The following is a 22347-nucleotide window of genomic DNA, read 5'->3' as shown; positions in this document are numbered from 1 at the left end:
AATTTGTAAATTACTGTCTGTTTAACTTTACAAAAATTGTATGTGGATTTGGAATTTAATCATATAACTAATGGATTATTATAATGTAAATCGTCAAGAACTTTAAATTTAAAACTTATTTCCTTAAATAATTAAATTTATACATATCTATTTATAATAAAACAAAAATTAAATAAAACATTTGGTTTATTTTATAAATTGGTGTTGGTGCGTGATGTTCAGAGAAGCGAACATATTATCGTAAGCGACATTTTCTAAATTCTTTTTATTGCAAAAATTAAAATTTTATGGACCAACTGATGTTTTAGCGTTCTCAGAATATCAAAATTGTTAATAACTTAAAAATTATAGCGCGTAAGATTTTATCGTAAGTCAATGTTTATATTTTACAGAAAACGAATTTTATCGTAAGCGACACACAGTGGTATCGAAAAAAAGAGGGAAATAAATCTGTAACTTCCACATGGTTAGATTGGTTTGAATGAAATTTCACATTCGCAAAGAAAAAGTGTTGTCGAGTTTAAGTTTTGAACCTTGACCTCATGGGCCAACCGGGGGCACGACCAAGGGTACTCAAAGTAGGACACCTTGGGCATGTTATATTTTTAAAACGATCCAAATTATTCGTTTGTGTTTCGATTTCAAAAAAATTACACACATATAAACTTCTCATCGAGCACTATAAAAAACCTTGTGCTAGCTGTCAAATATCTCTCATAGCTCAGGAGGTATTCGCATTTGAAAATTAAATTTTTACCCCCCGCACTCCAGTTTCAAATATTTTCCGATTTTCTCCAATTTTCGTTTGTTGGAGTAACAACACATTTATATGTCAAATAGAAAAAGAATTGTTTAAGAATAATGATTAAGTCCAATGTTATAAGCATTCAAATTTAAAAAACTTTATTTTTCGCTAATTTTCTGAAAAAAGGGTACTTTTTTCTTTTTAAGTTATCGCAAAAAATTTCTAAGAGGATGTATAAGGAATATATACTTTCTGAAAGCTAAGTTTTCATAAAATATTTTAAATAAAAAAAAGTAAAATATTGTTGTTATCGAGGGGACCAGGTCCATTCAAAAAACACCTATTTTTTATGTAAAATTAAATTTTAGGGCAAAAATTCTAAAATCGCATATTCGATATCAAAATATAGTAACCAATGTTAGGTGGCCTAATATGTTTCTAATTATTTTGTAAAGGGTTCCGATAACACCGACCCTGGTATGGATATTATAGCCAAAAAACTAAAAATTCCCATTTTTGGATTTTTTCAACACTTTTTTGGGAATTTCATTTTTCCATTTTAAATAGAAAAATCTACATATCTGTGAAATTTTATTAAAAACTCTTCATAAATAAAAATTTTATTTCAATTCGAAAAATTTGTATCTATGCAAAAATTCAATAAAAAACATTTTTGTCATATTTTTCAATAAAGTATTCCATGAATTTTTAATTGTCAAAAGTTATAAATATTTTTGAAAAATAAGCAAATAGCTTGAACGAAATTATATCGCATCATAACATTTTTAATTCTATGAATAAATTTCAAAATAATCAAAAAAACCTTCTCCTGTACAATTTGTGTTTTGTCGCTTACGATAATTTGGCGCTAAGGGCTCGATATACAGCGATCACCAGCTACTTGTCTGTATATTACTTAGACTAATGGCTAATTATAAAAAAATCATCAGCCAGGAAGAAATTTAATGTGCACAGGTTGCAACAAACATCAGTTGCTCAAGACAACAACCGAGTCGGAAAAACTTAACCGAAGCCTACATTGAAACTGCAAATGACACACTAGGCGAAGCACCCACCACACATCACCGTGGATCAGGGACGCAACATGGGCAAAACTCAAGGAATGGAAAGCCATTAAAATGAAACTACTCACAGCAGAACAGAACTCCAATTTCCATCAAATAAGCCAAGGTGGTAAATTCCGGCCAAAAATTTTTTTTTTAATTTTTATAAAATTTTGATGGTAAATTTTTCCTAACACTTCAGAATATACAGTATAATTATTATTTTGGCTATAATGAACTATATGGTTATTTATAGTGCTGTAAAGTCAAAGGTTTTTCTTGTCATTTTAATATTAGAAAAATGTGATTTTTTACTTTTGAAACGAAGTAGCCTGTGCTTTTTTCTTTAATTTTTTTTTTGCAAACTAGAACATGTTTTTATAAAACAGTTGGCAGTTAACCATTCCATGTAGTTATTAAGGAGTTTTTGCGTGTTCTTCTTATATAAAATTGAAGTGATGAGGAACTAATTTTAAATCTATAGAAACTAAATTAAAAAAAAAGTTTAAAAGGCCAGAACAAGAGTAAGTAAGAGTAAGTACTATAAATTTCAGCTGCAATTATCTGCCATTTTAATAAACAGTACCATTTCAGTGCCTTCATATTTTACACATTTTTTTGCCCAATTTCAAAAATTATGTAAGTTTCAGAGTTATTTACGTCTATGCTGAATTGGCCAAACCATATATTTGTATGTTGAAATTTCATTTATGTTATTTTTAATTATAAACCTAATTGAAGCCATTTACAAAAATTACATACATTTTTCGATACTTTAATAAAGTCAATGTTTATTTGGCCAACTCCTGTATGCAATTTCTAATATTTTTTGCGATGGATCAAGTGTGTTTTTCTTAAATGTACACCAAATTTCAAATTTTACATGAATAACCTAACTTTTCCGATAATTTCAAAACGTCCATGATTGTTTGTCCAAACCCTGTATATGTATTCCGAAATTTGTACAACCATTTTTTCAATCACTTAGGCTATTCTTCATTTTTGGACTAAATTTCAGGCATTTACATGAAAAACCTATTTTTTTGATGCTGTTAAAATATCCGTGATTGTTTGACCAAACCCTGTATATGAAATCCGAAATTTGAAAGACCAATTTTTTTTCGATCACACATTTTATTCTTTATTTTTGGACTAAATTTCAGCCATTTAAATGCAATTTTTTTTTGATACTTTTAGAACGTCCATGCTTTTTTGGCCAGAAATGCCAACATCCTCACAAACATTGAAGATCAGCTAGGACGATGGAAAGAATTCTTCGAATCTCCAACTCTGGCATCAGACTCACACAGTCCACTCAGCGACAAATCAGAAGAAATCATAGAGACATCTCCATAGAAGAGACATCTCCACAGCGCCACCGACTTTTGGAGAAGTAAAAAGAGCAGCTGTTACATGTCAAAAAAAAGCATGGGTATTATCCAAGTACCCAACCGAATGGAAAGAAGGCGTAATAGTAACACTACCCAAAAAGGGTGATCTAACCGAATGTAGGAACTGGATAGGCATAACTCTGACCGAATTCCGCCAACCATTAAAAAATCTCTTCTTCTCTTTGAACAGAGTGGAGACCGATTATTGCGCATAATAATCGAACAGTCCGCAGAGTACCACTCTCTTCTTAGTGTTTGTGGAATTCCTGACTATCTCATATCCCTTATAAAGGAGCTATACCGAAACGCTCCAAGCGAGTTTCAAAGGCAAAGAATGTAAGGCTTTTGATATGAGTATCGGCGTGAGAAAAGCATGTACGTAGTCACCAGTGCTTTTCTACTTAGTTCTGGACACAGTACTCCGTCAGACAAACATCTAGGCATCAAATGGAATCCAATGGTATCTGAACTAACGGCTACTCGAAATACTTGCATTCAACTCGATAGACTGCAAGAGTGTGGCATGCTGCTCAATCTTAAGATAAACATCGCCGAAACCAAGTCGCTCAGAATCGCTACTGCAAACACTAACCAAATACTTTTAAACGGCACCGAGAAAAAAAATAGCGTAAATAAATTTACCTATCTTGGCAGCGTCATAAGTAAAGATGGAGGCGCAGATGAAGATACAGTAAACTGAATAAATCGAGGTCGTAGTGCATATGCCTCTCTGAATAGAGTTTGGAATTCTAAGCTGCACAAACTCGACATCTTTAATTCCAGCGTAAAGTCGGTCCTTCTCTACGGGTGTGAAACGCGGAAGTCATTTAGTACTTAACAACAAAACTACAAGTGTTTGTAAATAAATGACGGCGTAAAATAAACAAAATATTTTGGCCAAACCGCATCACAAACGCCGACCTGTTGTCAATTAGCAACCAAACTACCGTCGTCCTCGGAATCCGCATTCGTAAATGGTCGTGGATTGGCCACACGCATCTCCAAAATAGCAAAGGCCAGTTTACAATGTAAGACATGACAGCGAACAACATGGAGAAGATCTGTCACAAATCCGACATATGGCAAAAGATAGAAATCACTGGAGAACCTTCGTGAGCAAGTTTCCCTAATATATCAATATTAATTCTTCCTTATTCGTTATTGTAAGGTAGAACTTGACTTAATCAGTTTTTCTGTTTATTCAATTTAAATATTTTTCTTTTACGATTGTATCGGTAGAAGCTCCTTCTTTGGAGTAGCACACTTCACCTGTGCTGACTAAATAACAAATTGGTATCATATTATAATGATACCTAAGCTAGGAAAAGTTTTAACAATACGATCTTCAGATCGTATGCCCTGCATACGAGTATAAGTTATTTGAAAAAATATTGAAATGTAAAATCATACCATACTCAAATAACCGAAATGTTATCCCAGTTCATCAATTTGGTTTTCGTGAACAACAAGGAACTATTGAGCAAGTTCATAGATTAACTCGAAAGATAAGAAAATCTTTTGAAAATAAAAATTACTACTGTGCCATAAGGTGTTAATATACAAAATTAAATGTCTACTGCCACCAAGTACGCATGAATTGCTGGAGTCATACATATCAAACGATGTTTTTAGTGTGAATTATTGAGATTATGTAACATGAAATTATGAAAATAAAGCTGGTAATCCACAGGGAAGAGTTGTCATATCGACATTCGCTGAAGATGCGGCAATACTTAGCTACCATGCAATTATCTCAGACTCGTGGAGATATGAAAATAGTGGTAAATGAACTCAAATGCAAACACATCACATTTATTCTTAGAAGGGGTTACTGTCCACATATCCCACTAAATAACATAAACATTCCTCAGACAGATAATGTTACACACCTTGGTATTCACTTGGATAAACGACTTACTTGGTGTTGTCATATAGAAGCCAAGAGACTTCACATGAAGTTAAGAGCCTCTACCCTTCATTAGTTAATCAATGACCAATCTAAATAAAGCCTTGACTATAAAGTCATCTTGTATTTTAAAAGCAATTTGGGCATATGGAATCCAATTGTGGGAAACGGACAGATCGCCCAATCGAAAATTCTTACCATGACGTGTGCACCATGGCACATAAGAAATGAGAACATTCATAGCGACTTACACGTATCGTTAATTAAGAATGAGTTCAAGAATGAATAAATACATTATGAAATTACAAAACCACCCGAACGCAAGATTTCGATCAAGGCTTGGTAGAGCCATTCTAGTACCCGCTTAGAAAATAAGGCAGAATAAATTAATAAATTAACGTTAAAAAATATTTTTATGTATGTTTTTATAGCTGCTTGTACTTTTTACCTTTTTGTTTTGCAAATATTAATCAACCAATCTTGGCCGCTTAAACTAGCAAACACAACAAAATATTGTAATCGCGAATGGCAGATTGTTGAAAAATATGACGGAATGTCTAAAAGGAATAAACTTACTTTCAGTAATGACAATACCATATGGTCGTATGACCATTACTCCTATTGATATTAAATAATTTAAAAATATGTAATACTATTTATAAGCCTTCAAAAGGCGTCAAATAATATCTCTGTTCGAATCTAGACTGTATTGACTTCGATTTTAGACCAAATATAGAATTTTTATAAAATGTTTATTTATTACAAAATAAGTTTTGAAAATTTGTAATAATTCGTAATAGTTTTTGTTTGTTACTGAACAGTACTTATTGAAATCTTATTACTTGCCCTGTTAACCATAAATATTTTAATTGTTTAAAATATTTATTTCTAAGGAGATTTTTAAAATAAAACCTGAGATAATATACCTTGTAGAACGTGAACCGATGTACTTGCTGATCGTGCATTTGAAGGGGCACAAGTATAATTTCCAGCGTGATGAAAACGTACTTTCTGAATGGTCAAAGTACTTATAGATGTTGGCAGTGAAAATCCAACTGGCTGTAAAAACTTTAACGACTGAGCAGTTTTATTTCCTTTACCAAGAGTTTCATCATTTTTCATAGTATTGGCATCTAACACTGTGGTATCCTTGTGTATATTTGATTTTACAAAAAAACCATTTTGTGTATCATAATTTACCATTTTGTTGTCATGATACCTGAAAAACAAAGAAAGTATTATATGTTGTTATTGAAAAATGCAATTTTTAAAAAAAATATTTACGTAAAAAATATTTATCGAAAGTTTATATTCAAATAAGTAGAGTATTCAAGAGAGCAAACAAAAATGTTAAATTTTTACGGTAGGTTTTTACAAATAAAAGCGATTAGTAGTTTAAAATTTGTAACAACTCTTTATTTATTTAAATTTAGACAGCAATTTACTAAATACTTAGGCCAGTTTTCTCAATGTATCGACAAACTGCCTGTTACTAAATATCGACATAAATTTATTAGGCCGATAAACTGTCCGTTAACAATTTTGGTTTTCTCAATATACCGACAAAAACATTATTTTCAGTTGGCAATACCTCTCACAATAGATGTGAAAGTTGGGAACCCTGCCTTCAAGTGACAACATGTTTACATAAATCAGCTGTTTAATGTGGCTATTGACAGCCGGAATCTTTCGTAAAGGCCTAGTTAGTTTGTACGTTTTTAGCATAGGGAAAGTTGTATATGTCGTTAGTTTTTCTGTAACGTTGCCGATCTGTTGCGGATGAATCTGTTAAAACAGAATTTTGTCCGCAACGTTAAGTGACAGCTAATATCATATATACACAAAAATGCCATCAATATGAAAGCAGTGGTGCCAACATTATTGAAAGGGAAATATTTTTTATTAACAAAAGAATAAAAAATATAATATTTTCAAAAAAACATTGAAATTTAATAAAAAAAAATAAATTTCATTTAATGTATGTACTATGTATGTAAAAAAATTAGTTTAAATTAAATCATTAACAAAAAATATATGTATGTATTTATAAAAATGTTCACAATAATATGTTGAAGGTCTAAATACAAAAAACACTAAAAATAGTAACAAAATCACCAAGATGGTTTTTTGGTTATTATTTTAAAAACAGCTGATACGATCTTACGGAAAAACTAACTGCAATAAAACAGCATTCAGAACGGCACAGAACAGAAACGTTACAGAACGCAAAGACTAATGGAGCCTTAACACTGCCCACCGCTTAACCTGTTCGGCCCGAATAGGCATCAGTGATGTTCATCCCATACAACAATTGTTTAAAAAATTTAAACACATTTGTTACGCTCTTTTAAAGAGCATAATAAATGTCTCATTTTTTCAGAAATTCAATAAGCATTGTTGTTGGTTGGTTTTTGGATGAAGCATAGCAAACACACGCGTTTCAATTACAATTGAACACAAAAAAACAAAGTTAAAAATAAATAAAAAATTTGAGAGTATTTCGGCAGTATAATGTATATTCTTTCATTTCCTTAAAATTTAAATTATATTCATTTAATAAATTGGTTTTATTTGACAAAAATTATAAATCTAAACTTTCTTCATTTTGTTATTATTTTAAGTGTTTGACATTATGCTTGCTGGGTAGCTCTCTCACCAATACATCTTCATTTTTATTTTTGAACACCACTGTTCTAAATCAGAGATGCCCATTTCATAGCACAATTGTGCAAGCTAATCACACGCATATTCTTATTCTCTTTGATTTAGTAGTCACTGAGACAGCGACGAATGAAAATGCATTACTATTTTGTATTTTTTTTTAAATTTTTGTTCATGATCACTGAAAGAAATATTTGGATTGTTTAATACATTTCGAACTTTAAAAAATCATTGAAGTTTTGTCTATTTTTCACCTCATTTACTTCTGTGAGCAATTTTTTTTCAGATTTGAAATAAAAGTAATAAAATAAGCAAAAACAATATTTTACATATTTTAAATATTTACAAATTTGTCGAAAATCATTAATATCGAACACTCCATTAATGAGCTATGATAATATGTCGCCGACAATTTGATTAAGATTGTTGATTTGAATATTATTAGCAAATAAAGCCTTAAAAATATTGGAATCTTTTATTTAGTTCACTAAACTTTTCTTTCTTTCGCTCACCAACACAAATACAGTTTTAGCTTTGGACATCTTTGTTCTAGATGTACGACCTTCAATATAGATGTTTGGCTCTAATCTTTCTTTCGTCTGCGTACGAATTCATGAAGTTCATTAAGGTTATCTTGCTCTTGGGATTTGTTTTGATTATTTGTTGATGAGGGCTTAATACCGAATTCTAAATCACCAGGCAACTTGAGTATAAATATAAATCGCACATTTCCTTGAATACGGCAGATTCAAAATTTCTACCCTGATCCGAGTGCAACTCCAGTGGAACACCATAGCGGCACACCCAGTTATTCACAAATACGCTTATAACCGTTTTAAATTCCTGATTGGTATGGCATATACCTCTGGCCATTTGCTGAAATAATCCATAACGGTGGCATGTCACAGTGTCCATTGACATAATGTCCATGGACATTATGTCACTCCAAAAGATTTGGACATTATGACACTTTCAAAAGTGTCATAATAAAAACCAAAAATTTTTTTAAAAATTTAAAAAAAAAACAAAAAAAATTTAAAATTTAAAAAAAAAATTCGAAAAATATTTTTTTACAAAAAGTTAAAAAAAACAACAAATTTTGTTTACTTAAAAATATTTAAAATTTGTTTTTTGATGTATAATTTGGTGAAGGGTATATAAGATTCGGCACAGCTCTCTTACTCTTTATAAAAATAAATACTTTTGCAATTTTGCGTACTAATTTAGAATTGTCTATATATGTTTAGATTTTCAAAGTGGCTATTCCCAAAAGCAAAAAAAAAAAAATAAGAAAGTATAGTCGTTGAAGCCCGACCATATGATACCCTACATCAATCGCCTTAAAATTATGTGGCATAACTTCTGTATATATGAAACCTATTTAAAAATAAATAAATCGTTACTTTAATATATAAAGGCCCTAACTCGTGTTTTTTATAAGCTCAGATTTTCGATTATTTCGATAAATGGTCACTTCATTATCATATTTAGCAAAAAAATTTCGACTTAAAAAAACACGAGTTAGGGTCTTTCTATATTAAGGTAACCAAATGCTAATCAATATTAAAATTTTTGGATTTTGTGTTTATTTTAACCAGTGTTTAAAAAAACTAGACTACAAGTAGCAGTAGCAACGAAAAAACACAAGTAGTCTAGTTAAAAAATTAATAAAAACTCGGAGTCAATAATTACTACTACTACTGCTACCTTCACATTTTGGTAGCAGTAGTTGTAGTAGTACTAATAAAAGAAAAATTTAAAAGTAGCAGAGTAATTTATTTTCTATTGCTACCTTAAAAAAGAAAAAGTTTTGATGTAGCAGTCATTAGTTTTTTATTAATTCTGATACTTTTAAAATTTAATAGTAATAGAAGTAGCAGTTGAGGTAGTAGAAGAAGTAGCAGTTGAAGTAGCAGCCAAGTAGCAGTTGAGGTAGCAATAAAATAAGTCAAAAATAAAAATCTTCAGCCAAAAAAGTATATTATGTGTTGTTCGACTTTTTTGTTATACACAAAAGTTCGGCTTTTTTGTTATACACACAGAAAACACGATCTTTCTGTTAGCAACACGAACATCTGAGACGAATAAAAACGAATAATTCTTTCAAACTCTCTCAAAACAAAAACAACACACAGTGTTTAATTCTGTCAATTTTGGTGTTATGACTGAAGATTTTCTTTTTTGACTACTTTTATTGCTACCTTACTGCTGCATCAAATGCTACTTTACTGCTACCTTAAAAATTAAAACTCGATATAGAGCAGTAGCAATGATTTGTGTTTTTATGCTACTACTCCATTTACAATTCATGTTTTATTACTACTGCTCTGTTAAGAGCTTTATATTTTGAAGGTAGCAGTAGTTTTAAAAAAACAAGAAAACGAAAAAAGACAAATGCTACTGCTACCGCTACATACACCTTTTTGAAGCAGTAGTTGTAGCAACAGTTAAAAATTTGTTAGTTATCGTAGCTTTTTAAACACTGATTTTAACTAATTTTTGTTAAAAAATAGTTAAAAATCAAATTTTATTTCAATTTATAATTCACTTGTAACTTGTAAAAAATTGTCTGAGGGTCTTCGACCCTAAGCTTTTTTTCTACAAGTTTACAAGTGCAAATTTAGTTTAGTGAAACAAAACCACTTGTAGAAGTATGACTTGTAGACTTGTGACTTGTAAAATTCACTTGTAGCTACAAACTTGCAACTGTATTTTGATGAAACACAATTATTCACAAGTTCATAATTTTACAGGCAAAAACACTTGTAATTGTGAACTTGTAGCTTAGTGAAATAGGCCCCTGGGGCCTTTAGTTTCACAAAACTAAATTTGCACTTGCAAACTTGTAGAATTGTAGAAAAAATGCTTAGGGTCGACAGAGACCCTCAGAAAAATTTGTACAAGTTACAAGTGAATTATAAATTTAAATAAAATTTGATTTTTAACTAGTTTTTAATAAAAATTAGTTAAAATAAACACAAAATCCAAAAATATTAATATTAATTAGCTCGTGTTTTTTTAAGTCGAAATTTTTATACGTAGCCTATTCGCAAATAAAAATGATTTGCAATCAACTAACTCACTGTTTATAAGTCACTTTGGTTACGAAAAATTCTTGTTTTTATTAGATGCCGGATGGTAAACTTTAATAATTTGGTACCTGTTATTGGTAAAAATTTCATAAATTTTTTATTTTTTTTTTTAAATGCAAAAATGAAAGAATCTAAATTTCTTGTTTGTCTTGCAAAACATCTTAATAAACTAAAAAACATCTTAATAAACTAAAAACGTTAAAACATATGGCAATGTTTAAAATCTTATTTGCAAATAGTATCGTTAATCAGGAATTGTTTTCGTGAGTTAGCTATTCGCAAATAAAAAATTAATTAACTGTTTATGCGGCAAATTTTTCTAATTGCAATATTTTTATTTGCTAATAAGCCGTGTGTATAAATGTAGTATATGATCAGTGTTGCCGTTTTGGTTATTTTTTCATGATGTGTAGATGTGTATTTATTTTCTATTTTGGTTACTTTTTTCAAAACATTTTTACTACGTTTATACGCACATTTATTTTTTATTTGCGAATAGCTAACTCACGAAAACAATTCCTGATTAACGATACTATTTGCAAATAATATGTTAACGTTTTTAGTTTATTAAGACGTTTTATATATATATATATATATATATATATATATATATATATATATATACAATATAAATACAACATTTTATTTATCCTCAATAAAGCAAAATTATTATATATATATATATAAAATAATAAAATATCAAAAAAGGGATTTTTTAATATTTAAAAAAAAATTAATTAAAAATTATTTCAGTCGATTTTTCAGAATATTTTGCTATTAAGAATTTATTTTCATAATATTCTAAATGTTGAAATCTTGACATAAAATTTAACCTGTGTAAAATGTATTAAACAAATTCAATTTCAAACTTCTGTTCATCACCCCTATTATGTATGTAGTTGTCGACATTAAGTCACGTCGACGGCACTAAAATGGTATTTGCGAAGTCAATATCGATAACAATTGTTAACTATTGACAGCAATTTGCAATTTTCTAAGGCGCGTTAAAGTCGACATTGACTGAAAACGAGTATTTTCTATTTTTCGAGTTATCTATTGTAAACAAAATAAAAAAGTTTGTCCTGCCACGTACTACCATAGTGTAAAAAATTATTTCGCCCGGCCGAGTGCCGGCTGCATATGAAATATTTACTAGCGAAATATTCAAATCATAGCTTCTTTTCATTACATTGAAGCTTAAGGATTTGTTTGTTTCACTGGAATCCAATAGAAAAAGGCATTTTTTATACGAATAATAAATAAAATTCAACAGCTGTCACGAAATGCTTAGGGATGATACTTATTTCTTTTAGATTATCGATAACGAGTCGATATCAACACAATATTGTTAGAAAATAGTCCCCCTTTTACAATGCAGAAATTGAAAGACGTCTTTCTAATTCTCTTTTGAACTAACCTAAACCTGTGTAATACACACTCTACCTCTTGAACCCCTCGCCCACAAACATCGCCTGTCTGCCTTTCAATTTCTGCATTGTAAAAGGGGACCTACCAATTTAGCGTCGAGTTGATGTAATGTTGAACCACTCGAAATAAAGCAAAGCTTAGAAGATAAAGGCTATAAGACAAAAAATGTGATAAATATTAGAAATCGCGAAAAAAATACCCCAACCACTCTTCCGTGTTGAACTTGAACCCGGTGACATAAACCTGAAAAGGAATGAAACACATCCCATATATAACTTAAAGTACTTGTTGCATCGTCAAATTAGGGTAGAAGAACCACACAAACGATTTGGCCCCGTTCAATGTATGAATTGCCAAGAATATGGACACACCAAGGCATATTGCAAATTGCCACCAGTATGAGTCATTTGCGGGGAGTTGCATAACACATCCCAATGTAACAAATCTAAAGATGATCCTAAAATAAAAAGATGCAGCAATTGCGGAGGTAACCACACAGCAAACTACAGGGGTTGTCCTGTCTACTCAATTGTTAAAAAATCACAAAGCCAGAAACCAAAGATTTTCCCCCCTCAGCCATTAAATAACATCAATTTGAACTACCCCCCGTTGCAACAGACATATGACAACAAAGTAACATATGCAAATGTACTTAGAAACAACCAAACTCAGCCGCAAGTCCGTCAACTCCAAAACGAAAATATGAACCCAGAGGTAAGAGAGCAAATGCCAATTTTCAATTTTACCCGACTAGAATCTACAATAGAAACTCTTGTGCAATCGGTAAATAACTTTACAAACTCAATGAGTAACATGATGCAAGAAATGCTTAAGATGCAATCAATGTTATTGCAGGCTGTGCTTAACAGACCATGAACTGCCTAAGAATATGTTTTTGGAATGCAAACGGCATACGCCAACACAAAAACGAACTCGAATATTTTTTAAGAAACCAACAAATTGATGTAATGCTGGTTTCTGAAACTCGTTTGACGTCCAGAAGTTCCTTTCGTATAAATGGATATGTAATATATGACACCAAAGATCCCAGAGGTAGAGCATGCGGAGGCTCGGCAATTTTAATAAAAGCTCGAATAAAACACTACTTACAAGCTACTACAATCTGTCTTGAAGATTTTCATCGAAACTTAGTGATTTCATCGATATACTCACCCCCAAGATTCTCAATTACAGAAAGTCAATATAATAGATTTTTTAAATCACTAGGCCCCCGTTTCCTGGCTGCTGGCGATTATAATGCTAAGCACACATTCTGGGGATCACGACTGATTACCCCTAAAGGTCGTATTTTGTTCGATACAATTTCTAAAATGGGTTTGAATGTGCAACCTACTTACTGGCCTACTGACCCACGAAAAATACCGGATGTTATTGATTTTAGCGTTATGAAAAATATCCCTAGAGAAATGATTCAAATTGAATCCTCGCTGGAACTACCTTCAGACCACTCACCCACTATTATTACTTTATTGAGCCCCCTAGAAATTGTATCGCCGACTAGTAATTTAGCGATGGCAGGCACAAGAATAAATTGGCTCAAATATAAAAAATACCTCAGTACACATTGCTCGGAAAACATACCGCTAAGAACACCAGAAAACATCGATCACTCTCTTATCAATTTCGATAAAAATCTCAGACTGGCTGCTCAACATGCTACCCAAACCCCCCGACAATTCAGATATAATAGAATTAATTCTGCAGATGTCGAACGGCTCTTAAATGAAAAAAAATTTCGAAGAGAGTGGCAATTGCACAGATCCCCCCAACTAAAATCGAAGCTTAAAGATTGTATAAAAAGACTTAAAAAGCTCTTGGAATTTCGAAAAATGGAATCATTGAATAAATATTTAGAAATCCTGGACGCAACCCCGCAATCGGATTACTCATTATGGCGAGCAACAAAAAGTCTTAAAAGACCCGTTATATGTAAGTCCCCCTTGCGAAATTCAAGTGGCGGTTGGGCAAGAAATTATACTGAAAAAGGGAATCTATTTGTTAATCATTTAAAAAAAGTATTTACACCGAACACATCAAACGAAGCAATTGAGTTGCCACCTAATGCACCCTATTTTGGAGCAGCCGTACCCCTACGTTTTGAGATTCGAGAGATCGAAAATGCTATTGCTGATTTAAACCCCAAGAAAGCGCCTGGTATGGACAAGATCAGCAACAAGATGCTTATGGAGCTACCCGGATAGCAATAAAAATAATTCTTTTTATTTTTAATGCTATATTACGACTTGAATATTATCCTCCAGAATGGAAGGTTTCACTGGTTACCATGATACCCAAGCCGGGAAAAGATCACACAAAAGTAGAATCATACAGACCCATCAGCCTATTGTCTAATATATCAAAGCTATTTGAGAAGATACTTATGAACAAGTTGTACCCGATGTTAACTGAAAACAATTGTATTCCGAATCATCAATTTGGATTTAGAAGAAAACACAGTACTATCGAACAAACCCATAGACTTGTAAATATGGTGAGAAAAGCGTTAGAAGAAAAGAAATACTGTTCTGCACTCTTCATCGACATCTCTCAAGCGTTTGATAAGGTATGGCATGCTGGATTAATATACAAATTGAGTCAAAATTTACCGGCAAACACACATAAGCTGTTGGAAAGCTATTTAACTGGTCGAACATTTAAGGTTAAAGAGGGAAACTTTTTAAGTACTGCACAACCCATTGAAGCTGGAGTCCCCCAAGGCAGTATCCTGGGACCTTTTTTATATTTAATGTATTCGTCTGATATGCCAACTAACAATCGCACTCATACATCAACATTTGCTGATGATACTGCTATTCTAAGCATTCATGAAAACCCTCAAGAAGCGTCTCGATACTTACAAAAGCACATATTTGAATTAGAAAAATGGTTAAAATAATGGGAAATTAAAGTCAACGAGCAAAAATGTACACACATTACATTTACATTGCGTAGAGAATCATGCCCCCTATTCATATCAATAACCAAACAATAATTCAACAATCGGAAGTGAAATACCTCGGAATACATCTCGATCGTCGCCTTACATGGAAAAGTCATATAGATGCAAAGTTGACTCAAATGAAATTGAAATCAATTCAAATTAATTGGCTTATTGGCAGAAACTCCACGCTTAGTTTAGATTGTAAACTTCTACTTTATAACATGATCATAAAACCGATATGGTGTTATGGCATACAGTTATGGGGCACGGCCTCAGCGTCAAATGTAGAAAAGATCCAAAGACGCCAAAACAAGTTTCTAAGAATGATCACAGATGCCCCCTGGTATATCAAAAACGCGAATATACACAAAGATCTAAACGTGCCCATTGTAAAAACTGAAATCTCGAAAAACGTACAAAAATATTTAAAAAAACTTGAAGTTCACCCAAACCCGCTGGCCCGCAACATATTAGATAATTGTGGCCACACTCGATTAAGAAGGAGGGACACAGCAGACCTAATCTAGAAGGAAGAATGCCAATTTAACCAAAACAACCATGAACACAAAATTTTTCGTCCGGCACTGGCTGGACTAATTAAATAATAATATTAGATATAAGATTTGAACCACTTATTGTTAGTTCATTAAATAATGAAGATACAATAAATAAATGATGTTAAAAAAAAAAAAAAGTTGATGTCGATGTCGACTCGACTCGAAGTGACAACGACTACAAAGTGATGTCGTTCCCACGACAATTGGATCTCCGTTCCGGAACGACCCGAATCATATTCGGCCAAAGATTGTCAACTCAGCGACAGCTGTACAAACCGAAAGTTATTTCCCCAGGTGAGCAAAATATGTCGGCAATTTTTCTCAAAATCCTTTTAATTATAGCCGGCGTTGAACAGAATCCAGGTCCCAGTATTTGGCTCTGTTCAGTATGTGAACAACGCATAATGCGTAACACCACCTCAGTACAATGCACCGTTTGTAATAACTGGTGTCACCTGAAAAGGTGCTCAGGACTCACCAGTCACCGCGACTGGAACCCCAGCTTCGTAGGATCTTGTTGTAGTACGTAGCCTCAGAACCCCAGCTCTAACCCCATAATTACGATCCCACAATCCCGTGTCCAAACTCCACCCCCGGACGAAATTTTGTCCAATCCCTATCCCAGGACACTGCAGCCCTGTTCAAATCAATGGACATGTTCTGTCTGTCAGGACGTAATTAGAAGGAACATAACATCAATTCAGTGCAACGGCTGCAAAAATTGGTGCAATATGAGAAGATGCTCTGGATTACGCTCACACAAGGACTGGAGTAATAGTTTATTAGCCCCCTGTTGCATAAACATACCCCCGGCGACAGTTGCCACCCCAGCCACACCTGTGTAATTCACCCCGCACAGTGTTGTGCAGACACCCCAACATCTGCCTCTACTACAACAAACCCCGGCAAGAACTCCACCTCAACTGCCAAGTATATTAAATATACCACCCCAACAGCACCATACCCGGCGGTCTTTGCATTTCGGGGATTCCGAAGTATCGTTTTAGATCATGCAGTTAAACTGTAATGGTCTTAGAAATAAGGTCGTGGAAATCACCAATTTTATGCATGTTAATAACATCCTCATTGCCGCCATTCAAGAAACGAAGCTAACCAGGGATTGTAGACTCTCGGCTTCCAGTGATTACAACATCATTCGGAAAGACATAAAGCGAATCGTCAATTTTGACGTAATGGTAATGCTAAAGAAGCTCGGTATAGTAGGTCTGGAATATCTCACCCACCTTCTGAATCTCTCGATTCACCATTTGGTGATTTCAGATATCTGGAAAGTGGCTCGAGTTATCCCAATTCTAAAACCGGAAAAATCAGCTACCCTAGGAGAATCATACCGCCCCATCTCCTTATTGTCACCAATAGCAAAGATTTTAGAATCCCTACTATTACCCACCTTGAAAGATCATTTCCCGCTCGCCACACATCAACATGGATTCAGGGAAGCGCATAGCACAACAACGGCTCTAACTCAGATAACCTCCCAGATCTCCAATGGACTCAATCAGCAACGACCGTGTCAACGCACCATCGTCGCCGCACTGGGTTTATCCAAGGCATTCGATACGGTCGATCACTCGATGCTGATTAATGACATCGTGAACTCCACACTCCCAAATGATGTCAAACGCTGGATAGCCAACTATCTATGTGGAAGACATGCGTTTGTCGAGTTCAGAGGCCAGAAATCAAAATACCGCAAGATAAAGATGGGCGTGCCACAAGGAGGAGTACTATCACCGATGCTCTTCAACATATACATATCTTGCCAAGCTTCCTGAACCCCACGCCAAATGTCTCTATGCTGTCGTATGCAGATGATTGCACTATAATATCATCAGGTGTCAACATCGACGACATAAGTGCCAAAATCAGTCAAATGAACATCGTAAACACAAATGTAAGAAACCGATTACATCTACAGACAGTAAATTCTGTTAGCAATTAGGTAAGACTTTATTGTTAAATTTTTATTTCTTAATTTTATGATATAATTTAATAACATTATAGATACGGATTAAAAGGAAGCGGAAAGTGTTGTTACCAATATGATGTCCCAACGAATTATCAGAAATTAATTGGATCTAGTGAAAGTTATGATAATAATAATGATGATAATGACTGGAATTTACGCGGTTTGTTGGGCCCAAAAAAATAGCGTGTAAATCAAATTCGCGTAAAACGAGGTTCTAATTTAGAAGGAAATGCTTTTGTGGGGCCAATAATTTTTTATTTCGCGTAAAACAATACATCAGTCACATAACAAAAAAGTAATTGGGACCTAAAAATCGGGTTAAATAGAAAACACATATCGTCACCTTAAATGAAAGCGGACGTAACTACACAACAATTTTAATGAAAGAAAAATTGCCAAGAATACTCTATTATTATTTACTCTATTATTATATATTCTGTAAAAACAATAAAAATGTAGTTAAATCCGTTTGCATTTAAGGCGACGATATATACATTAAGTAAACTTATTTTATTTGTACTTTTAAAAACTTACTTAAAACAAAAGTAAAAAAATATTTCTTATTAAGGAAATTAAGGAAAAAATATCAGTTAAAAAAACAAAATATTCTAATACATAAAACATAACAAAAATTTCGTAAAAATTAACGAAGTTTTCAAAAAAGAAATTCAAAAGAATATTCGCTTATTTTTTTCGTTTCTTGTTGTTTATTGCCGCGTTATATAAAAATCGTGTAAAAAAAGTCGCGTATTTGAAAAAAATGGTTGCTAATTTGAGTTGGCGTTATATCGAAGTCGCGTAAATGTAAGCTTACTTGGCCACCATAACAGATTTCAGGATCGCAAACTCAGGTTGTCTGCTCCGAAATCCTCGGTGTCCCTTTTCACCTCTTGGACTAAAGAAGTAAGGACGGCGCTCAACATCTCAGTCGAAGGTCGAACTATCACCACGGTTCAAAACCCGAAAATTTTAGGGTTAGTCTTCGACAGCCTCCTTCACTTTTCAAGGCACGCAATCTACATCAACCAAAAGTTTAAAATAGGAACAAGGTCCTTATAGCTCTAGCTGGCACCTCTTGGGTCATGAACAAAGAGACGATTGTAGCGACATACAAGGGGATTGGTCGCTCTCTTCACAACTACGCTGCCCCAGTATGGACCTCATTCCTCAGCGACATCCAATGGCGAGGTTTACAAACGGCTCAAAATAATGCTGTCCGGATCGCAACCGGTTGTGTCAAGATGACGAATGTGGATCATCTACATGAGGAGACCAGGTTACTGTCGGTCAGACAACATAATGTGTTGTTGACTAGACAGTTCCTGTTGGCATGCCATCTGCCGAGTCACCCCAACCATCAGATTCTGATGCAGGATCCCCTTCCCCGACACATCCGGATGAACTTTCGACGCTTTCGCAGCGACATCCAAGACGTCATACCATCGGACGTCGACAGATTGTCTATTGCAAGTGCTCGGAAATTGTTGCATCAAACGGCGGTTACTGAAGCCATTAATGGCTACAGATGCAACAGAGTCCTAAATGAACACACCTTGCGATATCGGATTGTGAGAGACAATTACCAAGGCATACAAGAACAATATTAGCACAATTAAGAGCCGGTTGGTGCAGTTTCCTCAACTGCTACCGAGAACGTATCGTTCCTGGCACATTAAACCGTTGCCCCGCCTGTCACCAAAGTCCTCACGATACAATGCACTTATTTAATTGTCCCACCAGGTCTACAAATTTGCGCCCCATAGACCTGTGGTTAAGACCAATTGAGGTGGCGCAATTTCTCCAGCTCCCACTACCACCTACTGACATTAACACAAATAATTAAAAATATTTACTCTTATAATTTCAGGAAAGAACAATCGGTCACAGTTAGGGTTACCAGATAACAAAAGTCAAATAACTGGACCATAAGAAAAATTTAACTGGATTTTTAAAAAATAACTGGACAATTTAAAAATGCGCTTATAGTTCAAAAAAGTTAAATGTTAGTTAAGTTTTTTTACAAAAATAAAGAAACGTTAAATTCAGTCCTACATACATATCGTCACCTAAAATGCAAAACAACGTTTCGTTAAAAAGTTCGAAGTTGATTTTATTATTGATTACGATTTACTACATCATATTACATATGTGTAAACAATTTTAAACTTTAACTTTCTAAAATAACCAAATTATAACCAAAATTCAAACAACGTAACATGATTTTCTTAAACAAAATAACGTTAATGCTTTGAATAATTAATTAATAAATAGTATTTTACCCTATATTAGGTGGTTTCCTTATATTGTTTAATAAATCTGTTGCAATAGAATTTTTTTGGCCATCTTTATGAAAATTTAATAAGTACATTTTTTTATTTAAATATCTTTAAAAACTCCTTTTGTATTTTAGATTTTATTTTTTCATACAAATTTATATTGATGATACGTTATTTAAGTTTTAGAAAACATTAATTCAAAATAACGTAAGACGCATATCATAAAAGAAAAGTGTACTTTTTTATAGAATATATTTCTAGTTTTATTGTAATCCAAATTTTAAAATTTTGTTTCCATATCACAATTGAGAGAATCCATATCAAAACGGACAGAAAACTGCTATTTTTGGATTTGACATCTTCGATTTTAATCAAAATTACCACACATATTACGGTTCCAAAGGACTCCTCAAATCAATCATCGGAAACCCTTTCCACTTCAAAAATATGGCGATTTGAAAATTTAAAAATTTGTTAAAATTATATCCAACATAATGTTTGATTCCATTTTAAATGCAAATATATTGCCCTTAACACATTCGCGGACAAGACGGCATATGCCGTCAAATTTAGTTAAAAATAATGGGACAGGACGGCAAATACCGTCACCAATTCTTTTTATCATTGGGACAAGTCGGTAGCTCCCGCAGTAAAGTTAATGTTAAATTATGATTTGGTAAAATGAGTGTCCCAATAAATTCTCTTTTGTGTGCCATAGAACACAAAATAATGCCCATAAAAACGTCCAAACACATGTTGTGATAAAGCTCACATCAGCAGAAGCAAGACGGGAAATACCGTTAGTTTTCAGTTAATATTTTTATTTGTGTCCTGTTGCATTTCTTTTGTTTCAATAACTGCAAGCTAATAATTTTGCGGATAAAGGTGTGTAAAGTTTGTTATGATAAAACAAATCAGGACACTATTTAAATTAATTTATATGTTCATACATACATAAATAAAGGAATTATCTAATTGTGTAGTGAATGATTACAGGAAAAATTTATCAATACCGCAAAGAGAGAGGTAGAGTTTTGAAACTGTTTGAAGAAATAGATTCTGGCGAAGAATCTGTAAGTGATCCATTCAGTGATGGCGGAGTTCCAAATTATTAGCCAGATGAAGAATTGCAACGAAGTCCTAGATAAAGAAGGATAACCTACTCAGTCTCAATACTCAGAATTGATAAAGAAAGATATAGTGGAAATTTAATCGATTGTAGTGACTGTGATAATATTTAAGATAAGATTCAGAAGAAAATGAGGAGTCTCGTAATGAGATAGAGTTCGAATAGGATTGGTTGGAAAACACAACAGAAGTATCTCAATTCAATTTTAATTCAACAAGCTGCGGAAGAAAAATTTATGTTGATAAAAATTGTACTCCAAGAAGTATATTTGATCCGATTTTAACGGCAAATATAATTATGAAATTAGTAAGTTAAACTCGAAATGCACATTTTGCTATTGTTAGGCATAGATGTAGTTTACAGTTTCTGGGCCTTTGCCTGCTCCAAGGTCAAATCAAATCACGCAAAATTCGAGATATGTTTTCAAGTGATCCGCTATATTTCGAAATACAAAGACTGGTCGTAGATTTGAACAGCTACTACGCTGTTTGAGATGCATCCCTGAAAGAAACGATGAAACAAAATCAAGCCATTAGTCCCGGTCCACACTGTGAAACATTTGCTGCAAAACATTTGAGTTTGTTGCTGAAAGGGGAAAGAGGAATGAAAAAGGGAACTTTGTTTCATGTACATGAAGTTTTTGTTGAGTATGTCATCCATATTTATTCGTTCGTATTCGTACTGTACAGAAATGTCAAAAACTGAAAAGCAAAAACTTCACTGTTTGGACACGAATGCAGTTTCAAAAGAGAATTTAAAAATGTTTTGCAGCAAATGTTTCACAGTGTGGACCGGGACTTACTGGACCATTTTTGGACAACTTTTATAATAGCATTGAACTCACTAAGTCTATGCTATCCTACAACACACACGATACAGGCACACTACGAGCAAACCGTAGAGGAAACCCGAAAGCTGTTACAGGTACTAAACCATAGGGAAACATAGAGACTAGACGTAATTGTCAATGAACGAGTCCAGTTCATGGAGGAAACACATAAGTACTAACACGATAAACTCTCATTACATCGAGAAAATACTACCGGTCACTCATAACAGAAAGAGGAATACAATATATCTAAGGTTTAACCAGCGCACAAAAGCGAAGATCCGTAAGGAAACATCATATAGGTGCAAACAAACGTG

At 33.2% G+C, this 22347-nt stretch overlaps 1 protein-coding gene across 1 annotated transcript in view; it reads right to left on the bottom strand.

Moving 5' to 3' along the window:
* Positions 1 to 22347, bottom strand: part of dpr19 (defective proboscis extension response 19) — a 122441-nt gene that overhangs the window by 29239 nt on the left and 70855 nt on the right. The window contains exon 5 of the mRNA XM_065501709.1: positions 6033 to 6325. Within this exon, the coding sequence (XP_065357781.1) occupies positions 6033 to 6325 (293 nt within the window). The remainder of the gene's footprint in view (positions 1 to 6032; positions 6326 to 22347) is intronic.

Source organism: Calliphora vicina, chromosome 2 (genome assembly GCF_958450345.1).
Source record: "Calliphora vicina chromosome 2, idCalVici1.1, whole genome shotgun sequence".
Taxonomy (NCBI): domain Eukaryota; kingdom Metazoa; phylum Arthropoda; class Insecta; order Diptera; family Calliphoridae; genus Calliphora; species Calliphora vicina.
The sequence above is the reverse complement of the archived record's forward strand: the minus strand, read 5'-3'. Positions and strand labels throughout refer to the sequence as shown.